The following is a 22,339-nucleotide window of genomic DNA, read 5'->3' as shown; positions in this document are numbered from 1 at the left end:
TTTATACTTTTGTGCATACATGTAATGAAATTAAGAAATTATAGGGATAAGAAAGTAACAAGGCACTAGTTTATAGTAAAATTGCTAAGTAACGTAACTAACATTTGAAATATTGTTGTGAAAAGTTCATATTTACAACTTATAATGTGCTTTATGTACATTGTCCTTTTTAGTTACTTTGTGAATTATTACATTAGAACCAAGTCAATCAGATACTAATTCAAACATACAGGACACCTTGGTTATTTTCAAACTAGTTGACAAAGATTAACTTCTATTAGTATAGGTAAGAAAGGCTAAGAATTTTTGTTTTGTTTTTTTAGAAGCTGAGTAAACTAGGCTGACCTCTAACTGGAGACTTCCTAGGACTCACCTCTCAAATGCTAGGTTAAACAATGGTAAACCCAGTGGTAGAATGGGTTATCTAGCATGTGCAGGCCTGGCTTTGATCTCCAGTACCATAAAGTAAAGAATGACAATTCAAGCTGGGCACTGGTAGCTCAACCCTGTAATCCTAGCTACTCAGGAAGCTGAGATCTGAGAATGTGGTTCAAAGCCAGCCTGAGCAGTAGAGTTCCATGAGACTCATATCCAATTACCACAAGAAAACCAGAAGTGGCACTGTGGCTCAAGTGGAAAAGAGCTTGCTCTGAGCTAAAGAGCTCAGGGACAGCGCCCGGGCCCAGAGTTCAAGCCCCACAACTGACAAAAAAAAAAAAAAAAAGTAGGAGCATTGTGAGTTGGAGGCTAGCCTGGGCTGCAGAATAAGATCTTGTCTCAAAAACAAAGAAGAGCCGGGCGCTGGTGGCTCACACCTGTAATCCTAGCTACTCAGGAGGTTGAGATCTGAGGATCGCGGTTCAAAGCCAGCCCGGGCAGGAGAGACTGTGAGACTCCTATCTCCAATAAACCACCAGAAAACCGGAAGTGGCACTGTAGCTCAAGTGGTAGAGCGCTCGCCTTGAGCTGAAGAGCTGAGGGACAGCGCCCAGGCCCAGAGTTCAAGCCCCACAACCGACAAAAAAAACAAAAAACAAAACAAAACAACAAAAAAAAAAACAAAGAAGAGAATTAAAAAATATACATAGGCACATACATACTTACATATTTATGTCATATAGTTTTATATATTCAATTTATAAAGAGGCAACTAATACATTAAAATGGCACTAAAATTTTCACTCATATAGTCAAATACAGAAACTTCCTGTAACTCGTCATAACAAAATGAAATTTTTATTAAATGGCTTAGGATCTCAAACAGATGAGTAGATTTACAGCTTTCCAATTTCTATTTTCCATCATATCAAATGAACAATTTGTATTACAAGGAAGTGAAAGTTGTAAAAACTAAAGCAGCATTATTATAGCTTTAAATGTGACATATATAGTTCATATATTTAATAAACATAGCATACATACAATTTTCTGAAGGATAATAATAAACTAAATCTACTATTTAATTACAGACATTTATCAATTTAAACACCTCTCAGATTTGTTTTTTATTCCTCCTCAATTAGCATTCCTTATACCATTCCAATCATGATGATACTGACTCCTTTCATGAGATCATAGTTTTCTATTTGAAAACACTCTCCACATATAATTTTCCAAATATCACAGTCCTGAATAAATATTATCTTAAGATATTTGTTTCTTTCATTTTATGTGAAGAAATTTGGAGTAAAGTGATGATTTGGGCATATTTAGAGTAAAACAGGAAAAAAAAATCCTGATAGTCTAGCAATAAACATTTTTTTTTTTTTGTCAGTCGTAGGGCTTGAACTCAGGGCCTGGGCGGTCCCTCAGTTCTTCAGCTCAAGGCGAGCGCTCTACCACTTGAGTCACAGAGCCACTTCTGGCTTTTTCTGTTTATATGGTGCTAAGGAATCAAACCCAGGGCCTCATGCATGTGAGGCAAGCACTCTACCACTGAGCCACCTTCCCAGCACCAGAAATAAACATTTTAATCTTCATGGTCTGTAATCAGACCACAGATTATCATGACTTATAGTTGACTATATAGTTTATTGTTAAAATGGTCCTGCACATTCACCTGCTTCTCACTGATGTTTTCACATTCTTTACACACAATCTGGTTAACCACAGTTCCATGGTACAGACGATTGATGAGGTCATGGCCAGACGTCCCAACCAAGGAGGTTTCTAAAGCACTGAAGAGAATTCGATTAAGTTCCTGCACATCATGTTGCCTCATTTCCTGCAAAACAGGTATGTTTTAAATGTGATTTTATGCTGCAGACTTTAAAAAATAAAACTCAAAAAATAGTTCAAACAAAACTCCAAGAGGAATCAAGAAATCCATGCTAAAGCTTAATTCACTACAAGGATGTGTTTTTTTGCTTTTTTTTGCCAGTCATGGGGCCTTAACTCTAGGCCTGAGCACTGTCTCTCAGCATTTCAGCTCAAGGCTAGCCCTCTACCACTTGAGCCACAGCACCACTTCCAGCTTTTTCTGCTTATATGGTGCTGAGGAATCGAACCCAGGGCCTCATGCATATAAGGCAAGCGCTCTACCACTGAGCCACCTTCCCAGCCCCTACAAGGATGTTTAAGTGACATGAGCTGATAGCAGGTTACAATATCACCATCTATTTTGATTTCACTACAGAATGAAAAGGCAGTGTTCAGTGTGTACGTATAACTGAACTCACCCCACAGCTGAAAGGTAAAAGCACACTGGGCCATGCCACTTCTGGTTTCCTTGTGGTAATTGGAGGTAAGAGTCTCATGGACTTTCCTGCTCAGGCTGGCTTTGAACCACAATTCTCAGGAGAAAGCACACTGGGCCATGCCACAGACAAAGAGTAGGGAATAGTACAACTGGTTCCCGTCAGCAAACAAGAACCAGCAGTATGTGCACAATTTAGATCACAGTGGATGGTGATCTTTACCAACTGTCACTATTGAAGAACTAGAACTTACTGCTTTGAAGTGAAAACCAGCAAAAACAAGATTAATATTTACTGCTACTCAGAAAAAATCAAAATGGATCTTGCTTTATGGTTCAATCCATTGTGAATCATGTAACTGTATATGAACTAGTTATTTAAAAACACTTTATATAGTCTGGCACTGGTGGCTCAAAACTATAATCCTAGCTACTCAAGAGACTGAGATCTGAGGATGACAGTTTAAAACGAGCCTGGGCAGGGAAGGTCCATGAAACTCTCATCTCCAATTAATTACCAAAAAGCTGGAAATGGTGTTGTGACTCAAAATGATAGAGCAGTAGCCTTGAGCACAAAAGCTTAAGAACCTGAATTTTAGCCATAGTACCGGCGTGCACACACGCACGCATGCACACACACACATTTTATAAGCCAAAGCCACAGTGTGCACCACCACTGAGAACTGTAGAAAAGGAGAAGGAGCAGTAGAAGAGGACTTTCAGAAGATGTGAGGAACAGGAAATGCTGGAGCTTTGCCAAGGTGAGGTGTGCCACTGACCCAGCCTACCTCAGGACACAGAAGTGTCTTTTGGTCTTGGCATATAGATGCCATGAGAGACTTTACCAAAGCATAGCCAGGAGGCAAAGGAATGGGGAGTGATACAGAAGGAGAGGTGTGAGGGAGGACACATTGAAGTGTGAGAGGCAGAGAAGGGGGCTGAAAACTGAGCAAGGTATGGGACTTGGGATCTTTTTTTTGCCTTTTAAAATATGAGAAACCAGAGAATGTAAATTCAGGTGACAGTACTGGCCCTGAAGGGACAGAACACCTGTGGCAGTTGACCAGCTGTTTCTAAACACACCATCATTTGGCAATGGTGCCACTACAGGTGTAGTCCCGGAAAGCTTCCTACAAAATGTTATTTAGAAAACGCACAAATAGGGAAGAAGTTTGTGTGATCTTAAGAAATAGGAAACTGCATGAAAAGAGAACAACAAAGTTTGCTGAGACTGGTCAGGGGAGAGAGAGGGGAGAATGGGAAATGACAGAGGAGGACAGATCAGATTTATTTAGTGATGGCAATGCAGACAGACAACAAGCATGTTTCCTTGTTGCTGACAACTGTTTGGCGTTTGTATGTGGTAGACTGCCCTTTAGGAACTTCTAATAGATAAATGAGAGGAACACTACCTCCACTCCCCCAATATAGAAGAAAAGGAAGAGTCAGAGATAAATCAGGACAGAGAACATGAAAACACTGGACAAGGATGGTAGACTAAAAATTTAGCTGATGATTAGCTGGGCACCGGTGGCTCAGGCCTGTAATACTGAGAAGGCTGAGATCTGAGGATCACGGTTCAAAGCCAGCCTGGGCAGAAAAGTCCGTGAGACTCTTATCTCCAATAAACCACTAGGAAACCGGAAGTGGTGCTGTGGCTCAAATGGTAGAGTGCTCACCTTGAGCTGAAGAGCACAGGGATAGCGCCTAGTCCCAGAGTTCAAGCCCCACAACCGACAAAAAAAAAAAAAATTAGCTGATGAGCAGATTGCCCCATACATGGCAAATAATTTCCATGTGCTATTTCTAAGTGTCTTTTTTTTTTTAAAATCTTAACTAGACCTGATGAAGATTATTTTGGAATAGAGATTGCAAAGAAAAATCAGTTCCTGTACCCCAAGTCACAACCAGACATAAACCCCTGCTTACAGTACCTATGAAACAAAAATACTTCTGGCTTGTAGTTATGCAATGTAAAACAACATTCAACCAACGTACTGTGATCATAAGGCAGATTAAAGGCAGTTGGATAACATGCTGAAACAGTGTGGCCTTTTCCCTCCACTTCCTGGAACTTCCTCCCAGGCCTTCATACCTCATTGCTGGTCCACCCAAAGCTGTCAGTGAGGTCTGTTGTGGATGCAGCTTCCTGGTCTAAGAGCAGAAGCTGAGCAAACAAGCGCTGCAACTGTAAAGGTATGATTCGAACCTGGGGGACAAACAGATGTGTTCTACATGAGCCTTTTAACACACTGAGTAAAGCTTCATAAAAGAAGACTAGTTTTCCCCTATCTCTTGTTCATTCAACAGAGAGTTTATAAATCTTTTATTACAAATAACTAAGATTCAGCCCTTTGGAATTCTAATGTAGTCCAAAACGCTTTAGATACCTTAAGAGTTTTTAATCTTTACATGTGTAGTTTCAAGTCAATATTAAAACTCAAGAGGGCTGGGAAGGTGGCTCAGTGGTAGAGTGCTTGCCTTGCATGCATGAGTCCCTGAGTTCAATTCCTCAGCACCACCACATAAGCAGAAAAAGCCAGAAGTGGTGCTGGAGCTCAAATGGTAGATCGCTGGCCTTGAGCTGAAGAGCTGAGGGACAGTGCCCAGGCCCAGAGTTCAGGCCCCATGACCGACAAAAACAACAAAAAACCTCAAAAGAAACCCAAATAAACCACAAGTCATCATAGAGAGCAAGTTAGAATCTTTCATAGTTAATTTTTTCTCTATCGCTAATAGATTGTTACAGACAATATAGGAATTTTCCAGGCACACAGATCTCCCTCTGGAGTCCTGGTGTTTCTTGGGGCTAGTGGTACCCTGTCTCCCAACTTTTGGGTTTGGGACTGCTCTTGCCTTATATGAAGCAAGGCTTTTCAAAATCCAGCCTGCAAGTCAGACTTGGAGGGTTGAAGAGAGGATAAACATTTAGAAATTTTTGTGGAAATTTTACTATATTGATCTGTAACAGGTTGAGAGGGGAAAATGCCACAAAAACTGGCCACACAATTGGTGTGAGAAGCACTGCAGTAAAGGATTACTGGATGTAGTGATTTATGCCTGTAATTCTAGCTACTCAGGAGGCAGAGATTTGAGGACTGAGATTCAAAGCCAGCCCTGGCAGACAAATCTAAGAAATTCTTAAAACCACTTAGCCATCAAAAGGCCAGAAGCAAAGGTATAGCTCAAGTGGTGGTGTGGCTCAAGTGGTTATCAACCTTGTGCAAAAAAAACCAAGAGAGCGCTTACGCGCGCATGTGCATGCACACGCACGCACACACACGCGCACGCACACACACACACACACACACACACACACACACACACACACACACACACACACACACACACTTACAGACTTAAGCATCAAAGTGAGGACTAGGGATTAGTCAGGGAATACATAACTTACAGCTTTGCCTTAAATACAATTTCTCTACAGTACGTACAAAATGATAAACTCAATTCTCTACTTGGGATTTCCATAAGACCAAATTGAAAAATAATGATTTCCATATTTCTTTTTCCATATTGTTGAAAATAAGTGTATTAAATAGATGTTTTGGTAGGCTAATACGGATGATTTATAAACATAGCACAATAAGGTAAGTTTGTCAAAGTACTAACAGCATTATGTTGGAAAATTCTGTTTTTCAGAAAGATAATTTCGTTGCTAAGAATATAAGGCAAGTCACTTTCTGAAAATAAAGAAATACTGGTAATAAATAACATTATTGTTTCCTATGAATAAGTAGTTTAATTCCTCCTTTAAAAACCATTTTTTTTTAATATTCCAAAAGCCTCTAGTAAATTATAGGTTTAATACCTTTGCATCAGGTTTATCCTTATCTTCTAAGGAACCAAGCTCTTCCGGACCAAGAGAAAATAAAGCTTCTAAACAAAAGTAGAACCAGAGATGTGAATGACATGATTTCATCTTAGAAACTATCTTTAGAAAGCCAGACCACAACTAAGTAATATCCTTAAAGATCCGAAAATAGGACTGTGTCCATTTTTACACCCTTAATCTATACTTGCTTCTAAAAACATTTTTGTGCACTGAATCTAAGAAGATAAAGTGATTTTGCTAAGGTTTCAGAATCGGGGTGAGGGGGTTCAGAAAACCTTCACCAATGATTAGTTCATACCCATAGAAGTATATACATCATGGGCATGGTGGGGCACACTTGTAATCCCAACAGTTGTGAAGCAGATGTAGGAGGACTTCGAGGCCAGCTTAGATTACATATCAAGTTAGAAGCCAGCCTGAGCTCCCTAGCAAGACTCTGGCTCAAAAACCCAAGGCTCAGTGGTAGAGCCCTTGCTGGCACATGCAAGACCTTAGGTTCAATCCATAGCACCACAAAAACATACCCAAACCATCTATGAACAGTATCATCAAAAATAATTGATTTGCATTGCCTATGGCAGTGGGAACACAAAGTCATGGGGAATCCCGGGAAACACAAGAGTGACGTGCATTTTCAAACACAAGGCTGACAGCCAACCTTTCATGGGAAGGGTCATCTTTTACTATGACGTTATGCTATTCCCTTTTGGGGAGTGGGGTGTACAAATGTCTTTTCTATGGATAATGGTTAAAAGCTGCCAACCTCGTGCCAGTCTCTATAATTAAAAAAGGTAATTTAACATATAGGTTCATCACCCAATGAGGTCATATTTGAGTCTTCTGGGAAGTCTGTATCCTGAATTCCTCTGGAGAAAATTTGATATGCCTCAGGAGGGTCAGGGATGTGAGGGTATGTCTTTTTGCAGTTCTAGTAATTGCTGTTATGGTATATTCCCAATGAAGATCTGAGACTGGGCAAAAATTAACTGTAGGCCTACAGGTTAAAGCATAAAACCATTCCTAGAGGGTCTTTACAAATCATCTTCACTACTCCTGGCTATACTATCCTGGTAGTACAATGAACTCAATTTGCCTTACTTTAAAATATTATTAAAAAATACCTCCTCCAAATTTTCTCCTCTGGTGCTGTTACTCCTTACCTTTTCCAAATTATAGCTCCACTTTCTATGTGACAGGAACCTGCTGAACTGTGCAAAATACACACATCTTGTACTACAAAGCTAAAACCATGTCACTGGTCTGCCAGAGAAAGCTGGCTTGCAGCTGTCAGCCCTTCTTGCCTACTGCTAGCCTCCAAGACACCCCAGTCCCTCACTTTTTCCCTCCATCTTTTCTTTTCTCTTCTTTTATCTCTTTTCTCTTTCCCTTCACTCCCCTCCTCTCCTCTCCTTTTTTGAGACAGAGTCTCACTACGTAGCCTAGACTGACCTCCAACTTGTGATTTTCCTGCCTCAGCCTTCTCAGTGTTTCGCAGTCTCTTCTTGAGATTACTTTTCTACTTCAAGCATATTAACCTCAACCACATTAAAACCTGAAAAAGTTTTATCCCTCTTGGCTAATGCTGAAAATGTCTTTTCTTTTTATACTTTTAACTAGCATCAATTAGTTGTACAAGGAGATTTTATTTCGACATGTCCACATAGGCATATGATGTATATTGATTAGACACTTACCTCCTCTATCACTCTCTTATTTTCCTTTCCTAATTTCAACAAGCTTCATTTACCACCACTCTCTCTTTTGGTGCTGGTCGTGGGCTTGAACTCAGGGCCTGGGTGCTATCCCTGAGCTTCCTTTGCTCAAGGCTAGCACCCAACACTTGAGCCACAGTGCCACTTCCAGCCTTTTCTGAGTAGTTTGTTGGAGATAAGACTTACAGATTTTGCTGCCTGGGCTGGCTTTGAACAATGATCTTCAGATCTCAGCCTCCTGAGTAGCTAGGATTATAGGTGTGAGCCACCAGGGCCTGGCTCATTTTCCACGTTTCCACATGTACATAAAGTATTTTGACCAAATTCACCTTTCTTAACTTTCTCCACTCTTTCCTACTTGCACCTGTACCCCCATCACAAACAGGACATGTTTCATATTCTTGCCTTTCGTTTTTCCTGCCCTTCATTTGGAGTTTTACTATGGTATTTCCTTCATTGATGCTGAAAGTTTCTAAGAGTGGAATTATTCACTGTATCACGAGGAAAATTTTATGGAATAGATAGAATCGGAGACAATAATAAATATTTACTAAATCTCCAGAAAAGGAAGGTGGCTGTTTTTTTTTTAATCTTAGAACCAAGAGATCTAATATATCATAAAGATCTAATAAACTGGGAGTTGGTGAGAAGAGATTCCTCTTCTATAGCACTCAGCTATAGGATGAGTCAGGCTGTCCTAGGAGCATGGACACTTTGAGCGGAGTCTACAAAGTCACATAACACTGGGGTGCCTAATCATTGCAAGGCCAAAATATCCAGACTGCAATAAAAGAAACAGAGTTGAGTGTTGGCGGCTCACACCTGGACCCCCCCCCAAAAAAAACAAAACAAAAAAAATAGAGGCAAGAAATCAAAGGCTTATTGTCTGTCCGATTTTTTTTTTTTTTGGTCTGGTCGTGGGGCCTGAACTCTGGGCCTGGGCGCTGTCCCTCAGCTCTTCAGCTCAAGGCTAGCGCTCTACCACTTGAGCCACAGCGCCACTTCCAGCTTTTTTCTTTTTGCTTATGTGGTGCTGAGGAATCTAACCCAGGGCCTCAGGCATGCAAGGCAAGTGCTCTACCACTGAGCCACCTTCCCAGCCCCCTGTCAGTCTGATTTTTGAGAGTCCTCTTTACCCTCACAATAACCCTCCCCAACTCTTGTTTTTTGTTAAAATATAATGAATCTGAGTGGGTTTCTCTTTCTTTCCTTCCTTCTTTCGTCGCGCGGCTTGCAATCTGGGCCTAGGCGCTGTCCCTCAGCTCTTCAGCTCAAGGCGAGTACTCTACTGCTAGAGCTAGAGTGCCACTTCCGGTTTTCTAGTGGTTTATTGGAGATACGAGTCTCACAGACTTTCCTGCCCGGGCTGGCTTTGAACCGTGATCCTCAGATCTCAGCCTCCTAAGTAGCTAGGATTACAGATGTGAGCCACCGGCGCCCGGCTTGGGTTTCTAGTCTTTACATATAATCCTTTACCTAAAATTGAGTCTTTGGATTTCAGAATTTCTTGAAGAAATTGTTATAGACATGACTTTTCATTCTCAGCAGGGTCTGGGCAGACAGAACCCATTAATACAGATTAACATTCCAGGAATCAAGGTATGAATAGTGGTCCTAGTGAGAGATGACTCTGTATAGTTCCACAACAGATTTTGTTGTGTGTGTGGTTATGTGCATGGGCATGAATATGTGCCAGTCCTGAGACTTAAACTTAGGACCTGGGCCCTGTCAGCTTTTTTTTGGCTCAATGCGAGCACTCTGCCACTTGAGTCACAGCTCCTCTTTTGGCTTTCTTGGTAGTGAATTGGAGATTAATCAAGTTTTCTGCTGGGGCTGGCTTCATAATACTAGATCTCTGCTTCCTGAGTTACTAGGATTATAGACATGAGCCACTTTTCTGGATTTCAGAACTGCAGCTAAGCAACTGTGAATGTGTATAAATATTGTGTCACCCCTTTCCATTCCCCCAAATCAGGATATAACTAAATCTGGCTTAGGTGTTTGTTACTTTGTACAAAGGATTAAATTCAACAATATATGTGATATAGCAATAATGAAACCCAGTACACAAGACAGAATACTCTTTAGGTTGTGTTTTAAATCACAGGAACTGGAGAATAAATATATTGTCTTATTTTTAAATTTTGTTATTAAACATTACTAGAATAACTTAGAATATATTTAAAATAATTTAACCTTCACATTTCCCTGCAGAGAAAAACCACTAACTTGTATCTTATGTTTGCAACAATATAACATACTGTGGAATACAATTTTAAGAACTTCTGTGATTCATATAATTAGCTACACATAAAGTCAATGGTATGTACTATTATTCAAATGCATGTAATATAGCATACCTCTGAATTCAGGTGTGAAATGAAGAGTCTGAAGAAGGGAATTGAGGTAACAGGTTCCACCCTGATTTCTGATTCCACTTAAATTGGTGAATTCTCTAGGAGCAGGTGGCTCCAAAGTTTTAGTCTTTAAGTTCTTCCCTTTTCCATACTGATTATTAGACACACTGGAATAATCTTCTTCAAATAGGTCCCCAAACATTGTGGAATTTTTCTCCTTAAAAAAAAATGTTATAGAAATGCTTTTACTTTTAAAACAAGTTTTCCCCACATCTTCCTTACACTTTGGATGATTGACTTTTGTTAAATTCTTCCTTATAGACAATATGTAGTTCGGAGGCAGTAAGGTTGAACTTTTTAAAAATTTTACCACGATCTTAGCTCGTCTATGTGACCTTGGGTACGTTCCTCAAACTATTTCCCTATAGCTACAACGTGACAAATACAATGTGGCAATACATGTCTGGCAAACGAAAGAAAGGCACCTTGTACAGAGTTTGGCCCACAAGAAATCAGAGCCGTTCTTAAAAATGTGGATTCACATTACTCATGAAAAGGATAAAAATCATCAACTACATCCAAGTCAACGGTAGGGGGACAAAACCAATTCTACCGTCTGGGAGGTAACAGAGAATTGGGGCCATCAATGACTAAAATCTGCGCAACTCACACCCCTCAGTCCCACGTGCCAGATTCTGACACTTCAGTGGATTAAAGAGACGAATCTTTCCCGCGGTGGTGGCAGCGCGTTGTCCCCAGCTAGGCAGGTGGGGAGGTGATGTCAGTAAAAAAAAAAAAAAAAGTGGGGCTTAAGCCCGGCGCCGCACGCTGGCGCCAGCGTCCGCGCGGAGGCCGCGGGTCCCGGGCCAGGGCTGCCGTCGAGGCTGGCAGGCGAGCCGAGCGCCGGCGCGGGATCTGCGTGACGGACCCGAAGTGATGTTGCTTTCCAACTCGGGGCCGGGGAGAGAAGCACAAGACGTGAACTCCAGAGTCCGGCCTCGAGGCCACACCGAGGACCCCACATCTTTTGTAATCCCCGGCCGGCCGCGGCCTGGGTCCGACTCCACTCCACCCGGCGGCCCGGCGAGGTCGGGGCGGCCCGAGACCGCGGCCCGGACGGGCGTCGGCGCCACGCCGCCGTCGGGCCCGGCCGCCCCTCGCCGCGCCCTCCTCAGGCCCTGCGGCCCACGCCGCCGTCCCAACACCGACGTGTTCTCCCATCCCTCCCTGGATCCCGGGCCCGGCCTCAACTTACAGCCTAAAGCCCAGACCCCCGCCCCGGCCCGAACGCAGGGCGAACGGACTTAACCCCGATGGGCGCCGCCATCTTGGCGTGGACGGGTCTCAGCGAACAGATTTTTTCCCTTTGGGGACTCGGGACTACGTTTCCCAGGGTGCCCCGCGGCAGCGTCGGCGGGTCGCGCGAGAGCTGACAGGTCTCGCGCTTCCTCCCGGGAGGAGGTCGGCCGGGGCGCGGGACCCGGGGTCCGGCCGGCGCGCTGCGGCGGGTAGGTGCTCCGCGTGCTCGGCTTGGGCGTGTGGAAGGCTGTGTGCGCCGCGCGCCGTGGTTCTGCCGGCTGGGCCGTGCAGACGGGCCCTCGTTGTCTGCCGAGCACCGTCGCCCCGACGTGGTTTCCCTTAGAAACCCGGGGCCGGCGTCCCCGCCCCGCGAGCCGGTGCTCCTCGCTCGGGGCTCACTTCCTGTGGGCCGCTCGCGTCGGTTCGGGCCAGCCTTGAGCGGAGAGAGCCGAGGGGCGGCTTCCAGGCCCCGCATGCGAGCCCCGTTACCGCTGCGCGCGCGCCCCTAAACAAAACAACTCCCTCGGCTCTTCCAGTAGGTTCCTTAAACCCCTTCCTTAATGCCCCGCTTTTTGGCAGTGCTGGGGAGTGAACCCGGGGCCTTGGACTTGCTAGGAAAGTGATCTGAGCGACACCCCCAGCCCTCAGCCCCACTTATCTTCCCTGTCCAATCCAGTCTCCATCCAGAAATGAATGAGAGGGACAGGGAGGAAATAACTTCAGCAAAAAATAAAACCAATAAAAATTACTTCAGCTTCAGCTAAAGGTTTGGGAAATTGAGAAGAGGAATCATGGAGGACGTTGGGACATGAGTCAAAATGAATGTCAGCCTAAGGATTTTGTTTTGGAACCCTTTGATCAAGGTTGCTGTGGCTGTAAAGGCCAGGAGGTGTTAGAAGGAAAGAAGGAAAGGCAGAGGACAGGCTGGAATCGAGGTCTCCACTAGGAAATACCAGCGAGAATACACTTGTTCTCACCAGTCTTGACTGACTATTGCCTGTTAAGTACCTCCTCTTTCGTGACTCTTTTCTGGCTGGTGGGAAAAGTCCCAGCAGAATCCTCAGCTGTTTCTTCCCTTTGACTGCTCTCCTTTGTCTTTTCAAACTGAGCAATAAAATAATACTCCACTTAAACAGAAACAAAACTTTGACGCATGCTACAAAATATAGGAGTCTCACAAACATTGTGTAAAATGAAAGAAAACACAGTAGGCCACAGATAGCGGCATTCCATTTGTACCAAATACCCAGAGGAGGCAAATCCGGAGAGATACTAGAGATTGGTGGGACAAGTTTAAGTGCGTGAGGGCTGAATGGGAAAGGGTTTCTTAGTGGTGATGAAGACCATCTGGAACCAGAGTGGGGATGGCACTACAACACCAAGACTGCACAGAATGTTCATGAATGTTCATGTTGTTTACTTTGAAGTGGCAAATATGGTGAGTGTTTTTCTTACTTGGGTTCAACCACAGTTTAAAAAAGAGAGATATGATCCTATTTGTCCATTTTTATTTTTTTATGGGAGGATCCTATCTAAAACAATCATGGCCCACACCAATGTGTTAAGTCTTCTCCTATGTTTTCTTGTAACAATGTGCCAATCAGCTGATTGTGGACAGCCAGAAAGGGATTGTGGGTAGGCCAGGAGAAGCTCTTTTAAGTGTTGGCATACTGGGCTCTTGAGTGCCCAAACCTAGGAGCTGAACTGGCAGACCCAGAGACTTACAGATGAGATTAGCCTGTTCAGGCTCTAGGTGGATTAAACATGTCTGTCAGTACTCAGTTTGGAGGCTTGCTGCTCTGGACTTTGCCCATCAGCAACCCTGACACTTCACAGGCTTCGTTGCTTCCAGCAAGAGTGAACCTGGCAGTGGACAGCAGCCAAAGTGGCAAATTTAGGTGTCACAGTGTCCTACAGGCCTTGGGTACTGGAATTCTCAGATTTGCAGTGACTAATGTAACAGCTCTTGGTCCAGGGTGACTGAGACTCTTAGCTCCTAAAGCTTGGCAGTTGTTTCTTCCAGTGACCAGGGGCACACACTTTTCCTTCTATGACTCTTCACGGCCCTCCTTGTTTCTGCTGCCTCTGCTCCCTACCATTTCGATGCCAGCCAATCTCTGAAACTCTGCAATATTCTTCTCCTTTCTCCTGTCACCTGTCACTGCTGCTGCCTCTGCAGCCTTTGCAGTTGCTACAGCTATGCTGCTGTAGAGATGGAAATCTCTGTGCGTTTATTGGAATGAGTACAGTGGCTGGTCTCTGTGGCTGGTAGATATTTATGAGCAAGCCTCACAGCTGGTGGCAACTCATTATTGCAAAATCCTCGTGCTAGTCATTATGACCACTACCTCTTCTTATTTGTTTTATTTTTACCAGGCCTTAGTAGTCTAACTGGGCCATCTCCTCTAGTTTGAGGTAGGATTGGAATGGGCTTCCCAAATCATCTTAGAATGGTAAGAGAAAGTGGATGACTATCTGCAATCCCCCTCCCCCCCATACTGTGTACCCAGGAAGGGCTCTGCCAGGTGTTTGGTGAATTTGGAGACAGTAAAGGGGCAACCAGGTCATGATGAGATGTTCTTATCTTTCTGTTAGATCTGGGCACCATCTAGGTGGTTCCAGCTTACTGTAATGGTACAGTTAGGAGTTGCTAATGGAACTTCCTGGGGGACAGGGGAGTATGAGTTTCCATCATGCCATCATACTGTCTGTCTGCTCACCTTTTGCGTTGCAAAGACAATTTCCTGAAAGTTCCCAGTCACAGGGACAAGAGGTGACGTGGCAAATGCGCTGGAAAAGGCCATCCTGTGCTCCTAACCGGGAGCAAGGCCCTTCCTTGGCTGCTTGAGGAATCGCTCACTAAATGGTCCTCAGGTGCCCTAATGTGTTTCACTGGCCTCACCTAAAGCTTTCTAGAAACCTGCCTCTGTGTAGTTGAGTCTAAGGCCACGAACATTTCTTGAACATGTGCTGTGAACAGAGTGTAGAGGGGATACTGTGGATGGAGAAGCCATAACGAATATGAATATGTGGCTCTCAGGGACAGCTCCAAGAATGTGAGAAGGAAACTCAAGTAAACATGAAAGCGGGTTATGGAGTCATTGTGTGAACTCATTCCACAGGACAAAAATCTCTAGATGGGATAATGTAGGAAAGAGAGAGGCATTTCAAAAAAAAAATTCTCAGGAAGCCTGAACTAAATAACTACTTTGATACACTGGATTCATTAGGAGAAAGTAATTTTAAAAGGTGATCGTAGGCAGGCTGCTGGTGGCTCACACCTGTAATTCTAGCTACTCAGGAGGCTGAGATCTGAAGATCTTAGTCCCAAGCCAGTCCATGCAGGAAAATCTGTGAGACTTTTATCTCCAATAAACTACCAAAGAGCCAAAAGTGGAGACGTGGTTGAAGTGGTTGAGCACTAGCCTTCAGCAAAAAAAGCTGAGAGACAGAGTTCAAGCCTCAATACTGAGAGAGAGAGAAAAAAAAAAAAAGATGGTCCTAACATATGAATACTGTCTAGGGCAGGTTTATTTTCCCTACCAGTTAAACAAGTAAAAGGAGGGGAAGTGTTGGTGGTAAACCAAGTTTATTTGAAAGTGAAAGGAGAGGCTTGAAAGCAGGTAAGGAAAGTCTCCAGCCGCAGAAGCGCCTGAGAGTTGTTCATCAGAGTTCCGCAGAGGACGGTGTTATAGTACAGGGTCCTGCCCATGCCTCCTCCCTTGGCCTTTGAGTTGCCTGAGAGCTTGTGCTCGTGCCACGCTGGCTCCTTTGATTAGGTGAGAGGACACCCAGGCCATTGAACAGTAGCTGGAGGCATTATGGGAGAATAAACACCATGTGGGACACCATTGTTGGCCATGTTTTATGCTTGCCAATTTTTTCTCTGTCTCTTCCTAACAGTTCCCCTTTCCGTCCCTCAATACCTTGGCAGCCCTGGAAGAGTCCCAGTAGGAGAGTTGTCAGGCTTTCCCAGCACTGAAGGAAGGCCTTGGAAGGGTTGGGAGTGGAACATGTACTGTGCTACCAATAGACCCAAATAAACAGGGATGGCTGTCCATGACAGAGTCTGTAAAGAGCAAGTCCATTGCCAGTGAAGGGCTTGGAATAAGGAACTTGAAGGCTTTTTTATTGGGGGGGGGGGGGGAGTGGCCCGGTCATGGGCTTGAACTCTGGGTCTGGGCGCTGTCCCTCAGCTCTTCAGCTCAAGGCTAGTGCTCTACCACTTAAGCCACAGCGCCACTTCCGGCTTTTTTCTTTTTGCTTATGTGGTGCTGAGGAATCGAACCCAGGGCCTCATGAATGCAAGGCTAGCGCTCTACCACTGAGCCACCTTCCCAGCCCATGTGAAGACTTTCTTTTAAAGTTGGGAAACTTATTTGTTTCTGAGCAAGGAAAGTTGTATAATTTGAAGATAACATCCAATAATTACTCCTGGAAATGTTCCAAAAGGCCAATGTTTGTCCCAACTTCCTTTATTGTCTCTCTGAGCTCTCCAGGCCCAAAATCATTGGTAAAATCTGTGTATTTAAATTGCAGTGCTTTACCTGATTATCTCTAAGGCAAAGGTCATGAACAGTTCTTATCTGGAAAATATACAAGTAGAAATATCAGCAAATGTTAAGAATTATCAGTTCATGAATTTTTTTTTCTGTGTAAATCATTGCAAGCTGGAATAGCATAAAGACACACCTGCTTCTGTGTTGTTGTTTTTTTTTTTTCTACCCTGTCTGTTCTACCTGCTGTGTTTTATGAGCTCAGTATCTAAACAGCGGGCTTGCTCCTGACTACACTCACCATGGCTCCTGCAGTCTTGCCTGCCCTCCTTCCTGTGTGTGCCTGTCTGCTGCTGGCCTCAGGCTCTGCCCAGGCAGGCAAGCTGCTGGTGGTGCCCATGGACGGCAGCCACTGGTTGTCCATGCGCTCTGTGGTGGAGAAACTCATCCACTGAGGGCATGAGGTGGTGGTGGTCGTGCCAGAGGTGAGTTGGCATCTGGGACACTCACTGAACTTCACAGTGAAGACATACTCAACTTCTCACTCGCTGGAGGATTTGGACCGGGAGTTCAAGGTTTTTATTGACACCTACTGGAAAAAGCAGGAACAAAGTGTTTTCTCTAATAATGGGCTCTTCTGATCATTTTTTTGAATTGATTTTTTCACACTGTAGGAGTTTGTTTAATGACAAGGAATTAGTAGAATTCCTAAAGGAGAGTTCTTTTGATGCAGTGTTTCTGGACCCTTTTGATGCGTGTGGATTAATTGTTGCCAAGTATCTTTCACTTCCGTCTGTGCTCTTCTCCAGGGGTGTATTTTGTCATTATCTTGAAGAAGGTGCTCAGTGCCCTGCTCCCCTTTCTTATATTCCCAGACTTCTCTTAAAATTCACAGATGCCATGACTTTCCTGGAGAGAATGTGGAATTATACAAATCACTTGGCGGAACGTATGTTTTGTCTGCTTTTTCTCAAACCTGTCTCAGAAGCTGCCTCTGAAATTCTTCAGACCCCAGTAACCATGTATGACCTCTTCAGCCAAGTGTCCATTTGGTTGTTGAGAACAGACTTTGTTCTGGAGTTTCCTAGACCCATAATGCCCAATATGGTCTACGTTGGTGGAATCAACTGCAACCAGGGAAAGCCACTGCCGAAGGTACAGCTTCTCTCCTTGTCACACTGAGCATGACCAGGCTTTGGACATTAATTGGTGTGTTATTTATTTTCACTGAAACCAGACCATCTTGCTGGTCCAGTTTAATGAATTTTCTTCTTTTGATGATGTTTTGATGTGTGCCAATAGTTTATTGTGGTTTAAGTAGATTTCATGTAGCTGCCCTCATTGATAGGTATATGTGTACAATTGATATAATTTCACATTACTTCCAGGCTGCATTTATAGCATTGTTTTGGGTAATACACTGAAAATATGAAATGTTCCCTTTTACCAATCCTATATTATGCATACAGGAAAATCTTCTTTACCCATTTAAAAATAGTATTATGTATATACCCACTTAAAATAATATACATATGCAGATATTGAATGGCATAGAAACTTCACATCTGTTAAGTGCAACTAATAAAACATACATGATGCCCCTTACTTTGCATTTATACTTGCCACTAAGTTATAGGCATCATCAGATTACTACTTACTGATAGACAAGTTGTTAAAAATTGTGTTTTTTTTTTATATTGTTACACCATATTGTTTAGAGCTAGCCTATCCCTTCTGTTTTATTTTTTTGTGTGTGTTATTTTTTTTAAGACCAGGACTTGAATTCACTATCACCTGATGCTTTCGCTCATTGACAGTTGCCCTATCACCTAAACTACACTTCCAACCCTGAGCTAGCCTCTGAAGATAGGTATGTAAGCTTTTTCTCCTTTTTGGTTTTCTAAGCAAGATTATACCTGATCATTCTTTGTATTTTCTTTACATCATTACATATATTTCCTGTTCTTTTGGTTATCTGAGTAGGCCAGTGCTCCAGGAGCAGCATGGTTCTGTCAGATAGTAGATACTATCATATTACATTTAATAAATTCGAGGAATTGTCTTCAAAATGTTGAACCACTACACTGGCCAGCAATGTATGAGAGTAGTACCTTTTCCAAACCCTCTCCTGCTCCAAGGAGTGCCAAACACACACACACACACACACACACACACACACACACACACACACTTACTTTGGTAGGTTATGGGCCTTGAACTCTGGGTCTGGGCACTGTCCCTGAGCTCTTCAGCTCAAGGTGATACTTTACAACATGAGCCACTTCTGGTTTTCTGGTGGTTAATTGGAGATAAGCGTCTCACAGATGTTCCTGCCCAGCCTGGCTTTGAACAGCGATCCTCAGATCTCAGCCTCCTGAGTAGCTAGGATTACAGTGTAAGCCACTGGTACATGGCAGATTGCCATATTTTTAATGATGTGTTAAATTGAGCCAAAGCATTGTGTGTGTCTGCTTTAATGTTCACTGCATTTTCTATGAATATATTAGAATTTTCTAGCATATACTTGCATTTCCTTTTCCATGAATTTCATATTTACACTGGTTGGTCATTTTTAATATGGCTATATGCCCTTTTAAAAAATGAGATGTTGGGCTGGGAAGGTGGCTCAGTGGTACAGCGCTTGCCTTGCATGCATGAGGCCCTGGGTTCGATTCCTCAGCACCACATAAGCAGGGAAAAAAAAGCCGGAAGTGGCGCTGTGGCTCAAGTGGTAGAGTGCTAACCTTGACCTGAATGGCTGAGGGACAGCGCCCAGGCCCAGAGTTCAGTCCCACGACCAGACCCACCCCCCCTCCCCCAAAAAATGAGTTGTTATAATCCCGTTGAGTGTCAAGTATATTAATGTAGCTGTTTTGTGTTGACTAGGTTACTTGAGGGGATGAATGGGGTTGGGAGAAATGAGGTAGAAAGATAGAAGGTATGGCCTTCATCAAGATGCTTTGTGAACTGGGTGCCAGTGGCTCACACCTGTAACCCTAGTTGCTCAGGAGGCTGAGATCTGAGGATCACAGTTCAAAGCCAGCCTGGGCAGAAAGTCTCTGATACTGTTTTCTCCAATAAACTATCAGAAATCCAGAAGTGGGGTGATGGCTCAAATGGTAGAGTGCTAGTCTTGAGATGAAGAGATGAGGGACAGCACCCAGGCCCAGAGTTAAAGCTCCACAACCCACCAAAAACAAAACAAAACAAACAAAAAAAAAAGCGATGCATTGTACTCATAAGCTGGTGCACTGAATGGAAAGCCCTGTATAAAACAACTTAAAGGTAAGAAAACACTGCCAAAAACAATCATCTGTGCTGCAGAAGTAAGGGCAGGGTCCCAGTGGTGGACTATGCAGGGGTGAGGCAGGGTCCCAGTGGTGGACTATGCAGGGGTGAGGCAGGGCTCCAGTGATGGATTATGCAGGGGTGAGGCAGGGCTCCAGTGGTGGACTATGTAGGGGTGAGGGCAAGGATCCAGTGGTGGACTATGCAGGGGTGAGGCAGGGCTCCAGGTGTAGACTGTGCAAGGGTGAGGCAGGGCTCCAGGGGTGGACTATGCAGGGGTGAGGCAGGGCTCCAGGGGTGGACTGTACAGGGGTGATCCAGGGCCCCAGTGGTAAAATACCCACTTTTGTTTGTTGTTCCAATACTGGTGACATGGTCAGATTCTCACATATTGGAAGGTATTTGGTGGGAATGATTTTTGAGCTGACTTGACGGACTGGTATAAATAATGCTTCCTTTAAGAGTCTGGGAGAACCAGATCTATGTGTGTCAAAGGTAGGTGTTACTCTTGCACACAGCAAGATCAAGAAAGGAGATGCAAGGTGCAAGATGCTCATCTGGATGCCAGAGACTCACGCCTGTAATCCTAGCTACTCAGGAGGCTGAGATCTGAGGATCGTGATTGGAAGCCAGCCTGATCTGGAAAGTCCACATGAGACTCTTATCTCCAACTAACCACCAGAAAACCAGGAGGAGCTGTGGCTTAAAGTGGTAGAGTGATAGCTTTGAGCAAAGATTGTTCAGGGACAGCACCCAGGCCCTGTGTTTAAGCACCACATCTTACAAAAGAACAACAACAAAAAATCAGACACTGCAAAGCTGAGCCATTGAAAGGGCGTCTCTCCTCCCATTCCATCAGCTCAGAGCCATGCTGCACCCACAGCTCGCTGTGTCCTTGCCCTCCACCTGAGCGTGGAGCCTACAGGTTCCTCAGTCACCAGAGTGTTGTGTAGCCTATTAGATCACATGGAGCAGTGTAGAAATAGCTTTATGTGATTCTTACCACCTCATGTCTTGATGTCAATGCAACATGAAACCAGGGTTTCAAAGGCATTTGTTTTATAATACCTGCATTTTTAGAAAGGAAAGATATGTTTTTATATCTGGATTAAAGCATATATGTATTTGAATGTGTATATGTATTCAAAGGTTACATATACATTATGCTTTATATAATGTACAAACTTGCATATTAATTTATATTTATATTTTTGTAAATACATTTATGAATATTTTTGTATATAAATTTTATACACACATATAAATAAAGCAAAAGTCTCCAGGAGGAATTGAGATCTTAAAGCAGGCACTTGATCAAGAGATTGAGTGTTTCACAACTATAAATGTAAATTTTCATCAGGAATAACTGTGAACTATGTATACTTTTACAGCCTTGTTTCAGGTGGAAGGCTGTATTACCAGAAGGCATATAGTTTTTGTGTTCATAAGAGAACAGAATTCATAGTTCTGTTTGATAAGAAGTAAACATTTGACTCTGTGTGTGTGTGTGTGTGTGTGTGTGTGTGTGTGTGAGTTGAGAGTTGAGGTTGTTTCTGTGGTATCTGAGTATCAAAGTAGGAGCCCTATAACAAAATACCTGAATTGATCCAGAAGAGTTATACTCAGGGATGGGACAACAGATAATTCTGTTTATGTATTTACAATTGCTCTTGTAAAGGTTATGTACAGTGGGTCCCAGTTGCATACGTCAGGTAACGAGAACATTTCTTTCTGAACAGTGTCACCTCTTCCCTCTGGCAGTGTTCTCCCTCCCATCCACCACACCCCCACAAGTTGTAAAGTTCATTTTCAACACAGCATCTAGTGAGTATCACTGCTGCATTAGTTTACCCTATATCCCACCATTTCTGTGCTCCGCTAACCTCGCCAAAAGAAGACTAATGTACAGAAAACAGCAACAAAGGAGAAAGACAACTAAAATAAAAACAAAATAACACAAAGTTCTTGTTTCCATCTCTTGGAGTTCATTTTGATAAACTGCATTCTATATGATCATATGTACCTAGCTATTGAGTCTTTGTGAGTCTCTCCTAAGAAAACAGATAATTACGTTAATGAGGGAATGAAGCAAGCACTCCCAGTCCTTTGACATTCTTGGCAAGTCCTGGAGGAATTGCTGAGTAAGTCCCAGTGGACTGAATTCAATTTCTGTCTGAATTATTTGAGCAGGGCAGCGCAGCTTTAACTCTGGAGAATTGAAATTAGGATACAGTGACACAGCCCGGGGTTCACTATGGTAGATAAGTGAGATCATGTGGTATTTTTGTCTCTCTGCCACTTAATTTCAGTTAGCACAGTTTTCTCCAGTGGCACCCATTGTTGCAAATGGGGGGTTTCTTTTTTAAAACTAAATACTATCTCATTTTTTGCATATACCACGTATTTGCTGCCTTCCATCACCTAGCAGTTGTGAAGCAAGCTGCAGTGAACAAGGGAGTGCAGGCATCTCTTTGACAAACTGGTTGCAAATATTTTGATAAACAGTAGGAAGTGAGACTTCTGAATACAGCATATGTCTTTTTCTTTTTTGGGGGTGTCTGGTCGTGGGGCCTGAACTCTGGGCCTGGGCGCTGTCCCTCAGCTCTTCGGCTCAAGACTAGCACTCTACCACTTGAACCACAGCG

General features: G+C 43.5%; 1 protein-coding gene across 3 annotated transcripts in view; it reads right to left on the bottom strand.

The window, feature by feature from the left end:
* The window catches only part of Usp40 (ubiquitin specific peptidase 40), a 63,830-nt gene extending 51,875 nt beyond the window's left edge, over window positions 1–11,955 (bottom strand). For 2 of the 3 annotated variants that reach the window (XM_042679051.1, XM_042679052.1), the window contains exons 1-5: window positions 11,867–11,955; window positions 10,615–10,828; window positions 6,519–6,586; window positions 4,791–4,904; window positions 2,060–2,224 (exon numbers count right to left, since the gene is read on the bottom strand). In XM_042679051.1, the coding sequence (XP_042534985.1) occupies window positions 2,060–2,224; window positions 4,791–4,904; window positions 6,519–6,586; window positions 10,615–10,813 (546 nt within the window). In that variant the 5' untranslated portion in view covers window positions 10,814–10,828; window positions 11,867–11,955. Of the gene's footprint in view, window positions 1–2,059; window positions 2,225–4,790; window positions 4,905–6,518; window positions 6,587–10,614; window positions 10,829–11,866 lie in introns of those variants that run through there. The other variant, XM_042679053.1, reaches the window with a different exon arrangement.
* Between the last annotated feature and the right edge of the window lie 10,384 nt (window positions 11,956–22,339).

The sequence above is a fragment of the Dipodomys spectabilis genome, unplaced genomic scaffold (assembly GCF_019054845.1).
Source record: "Dipodomys spectabilis isolate Male_0828 unplaced genomic scaffold, ASM1905484v1 ptg000051l, whole genome shotgun sequence".
NCBI lineage: Eukaryota > Metazoa > Chordata > Mammalia > Rodentia > Heteromyidae > Dipodomys > Dipodomys spectabilis.
The sequence above is the reverse complement of the archived record's forward strand: the minus strand, read 5'-3'. Positions and strand labels throughout refer to the sequence as shown.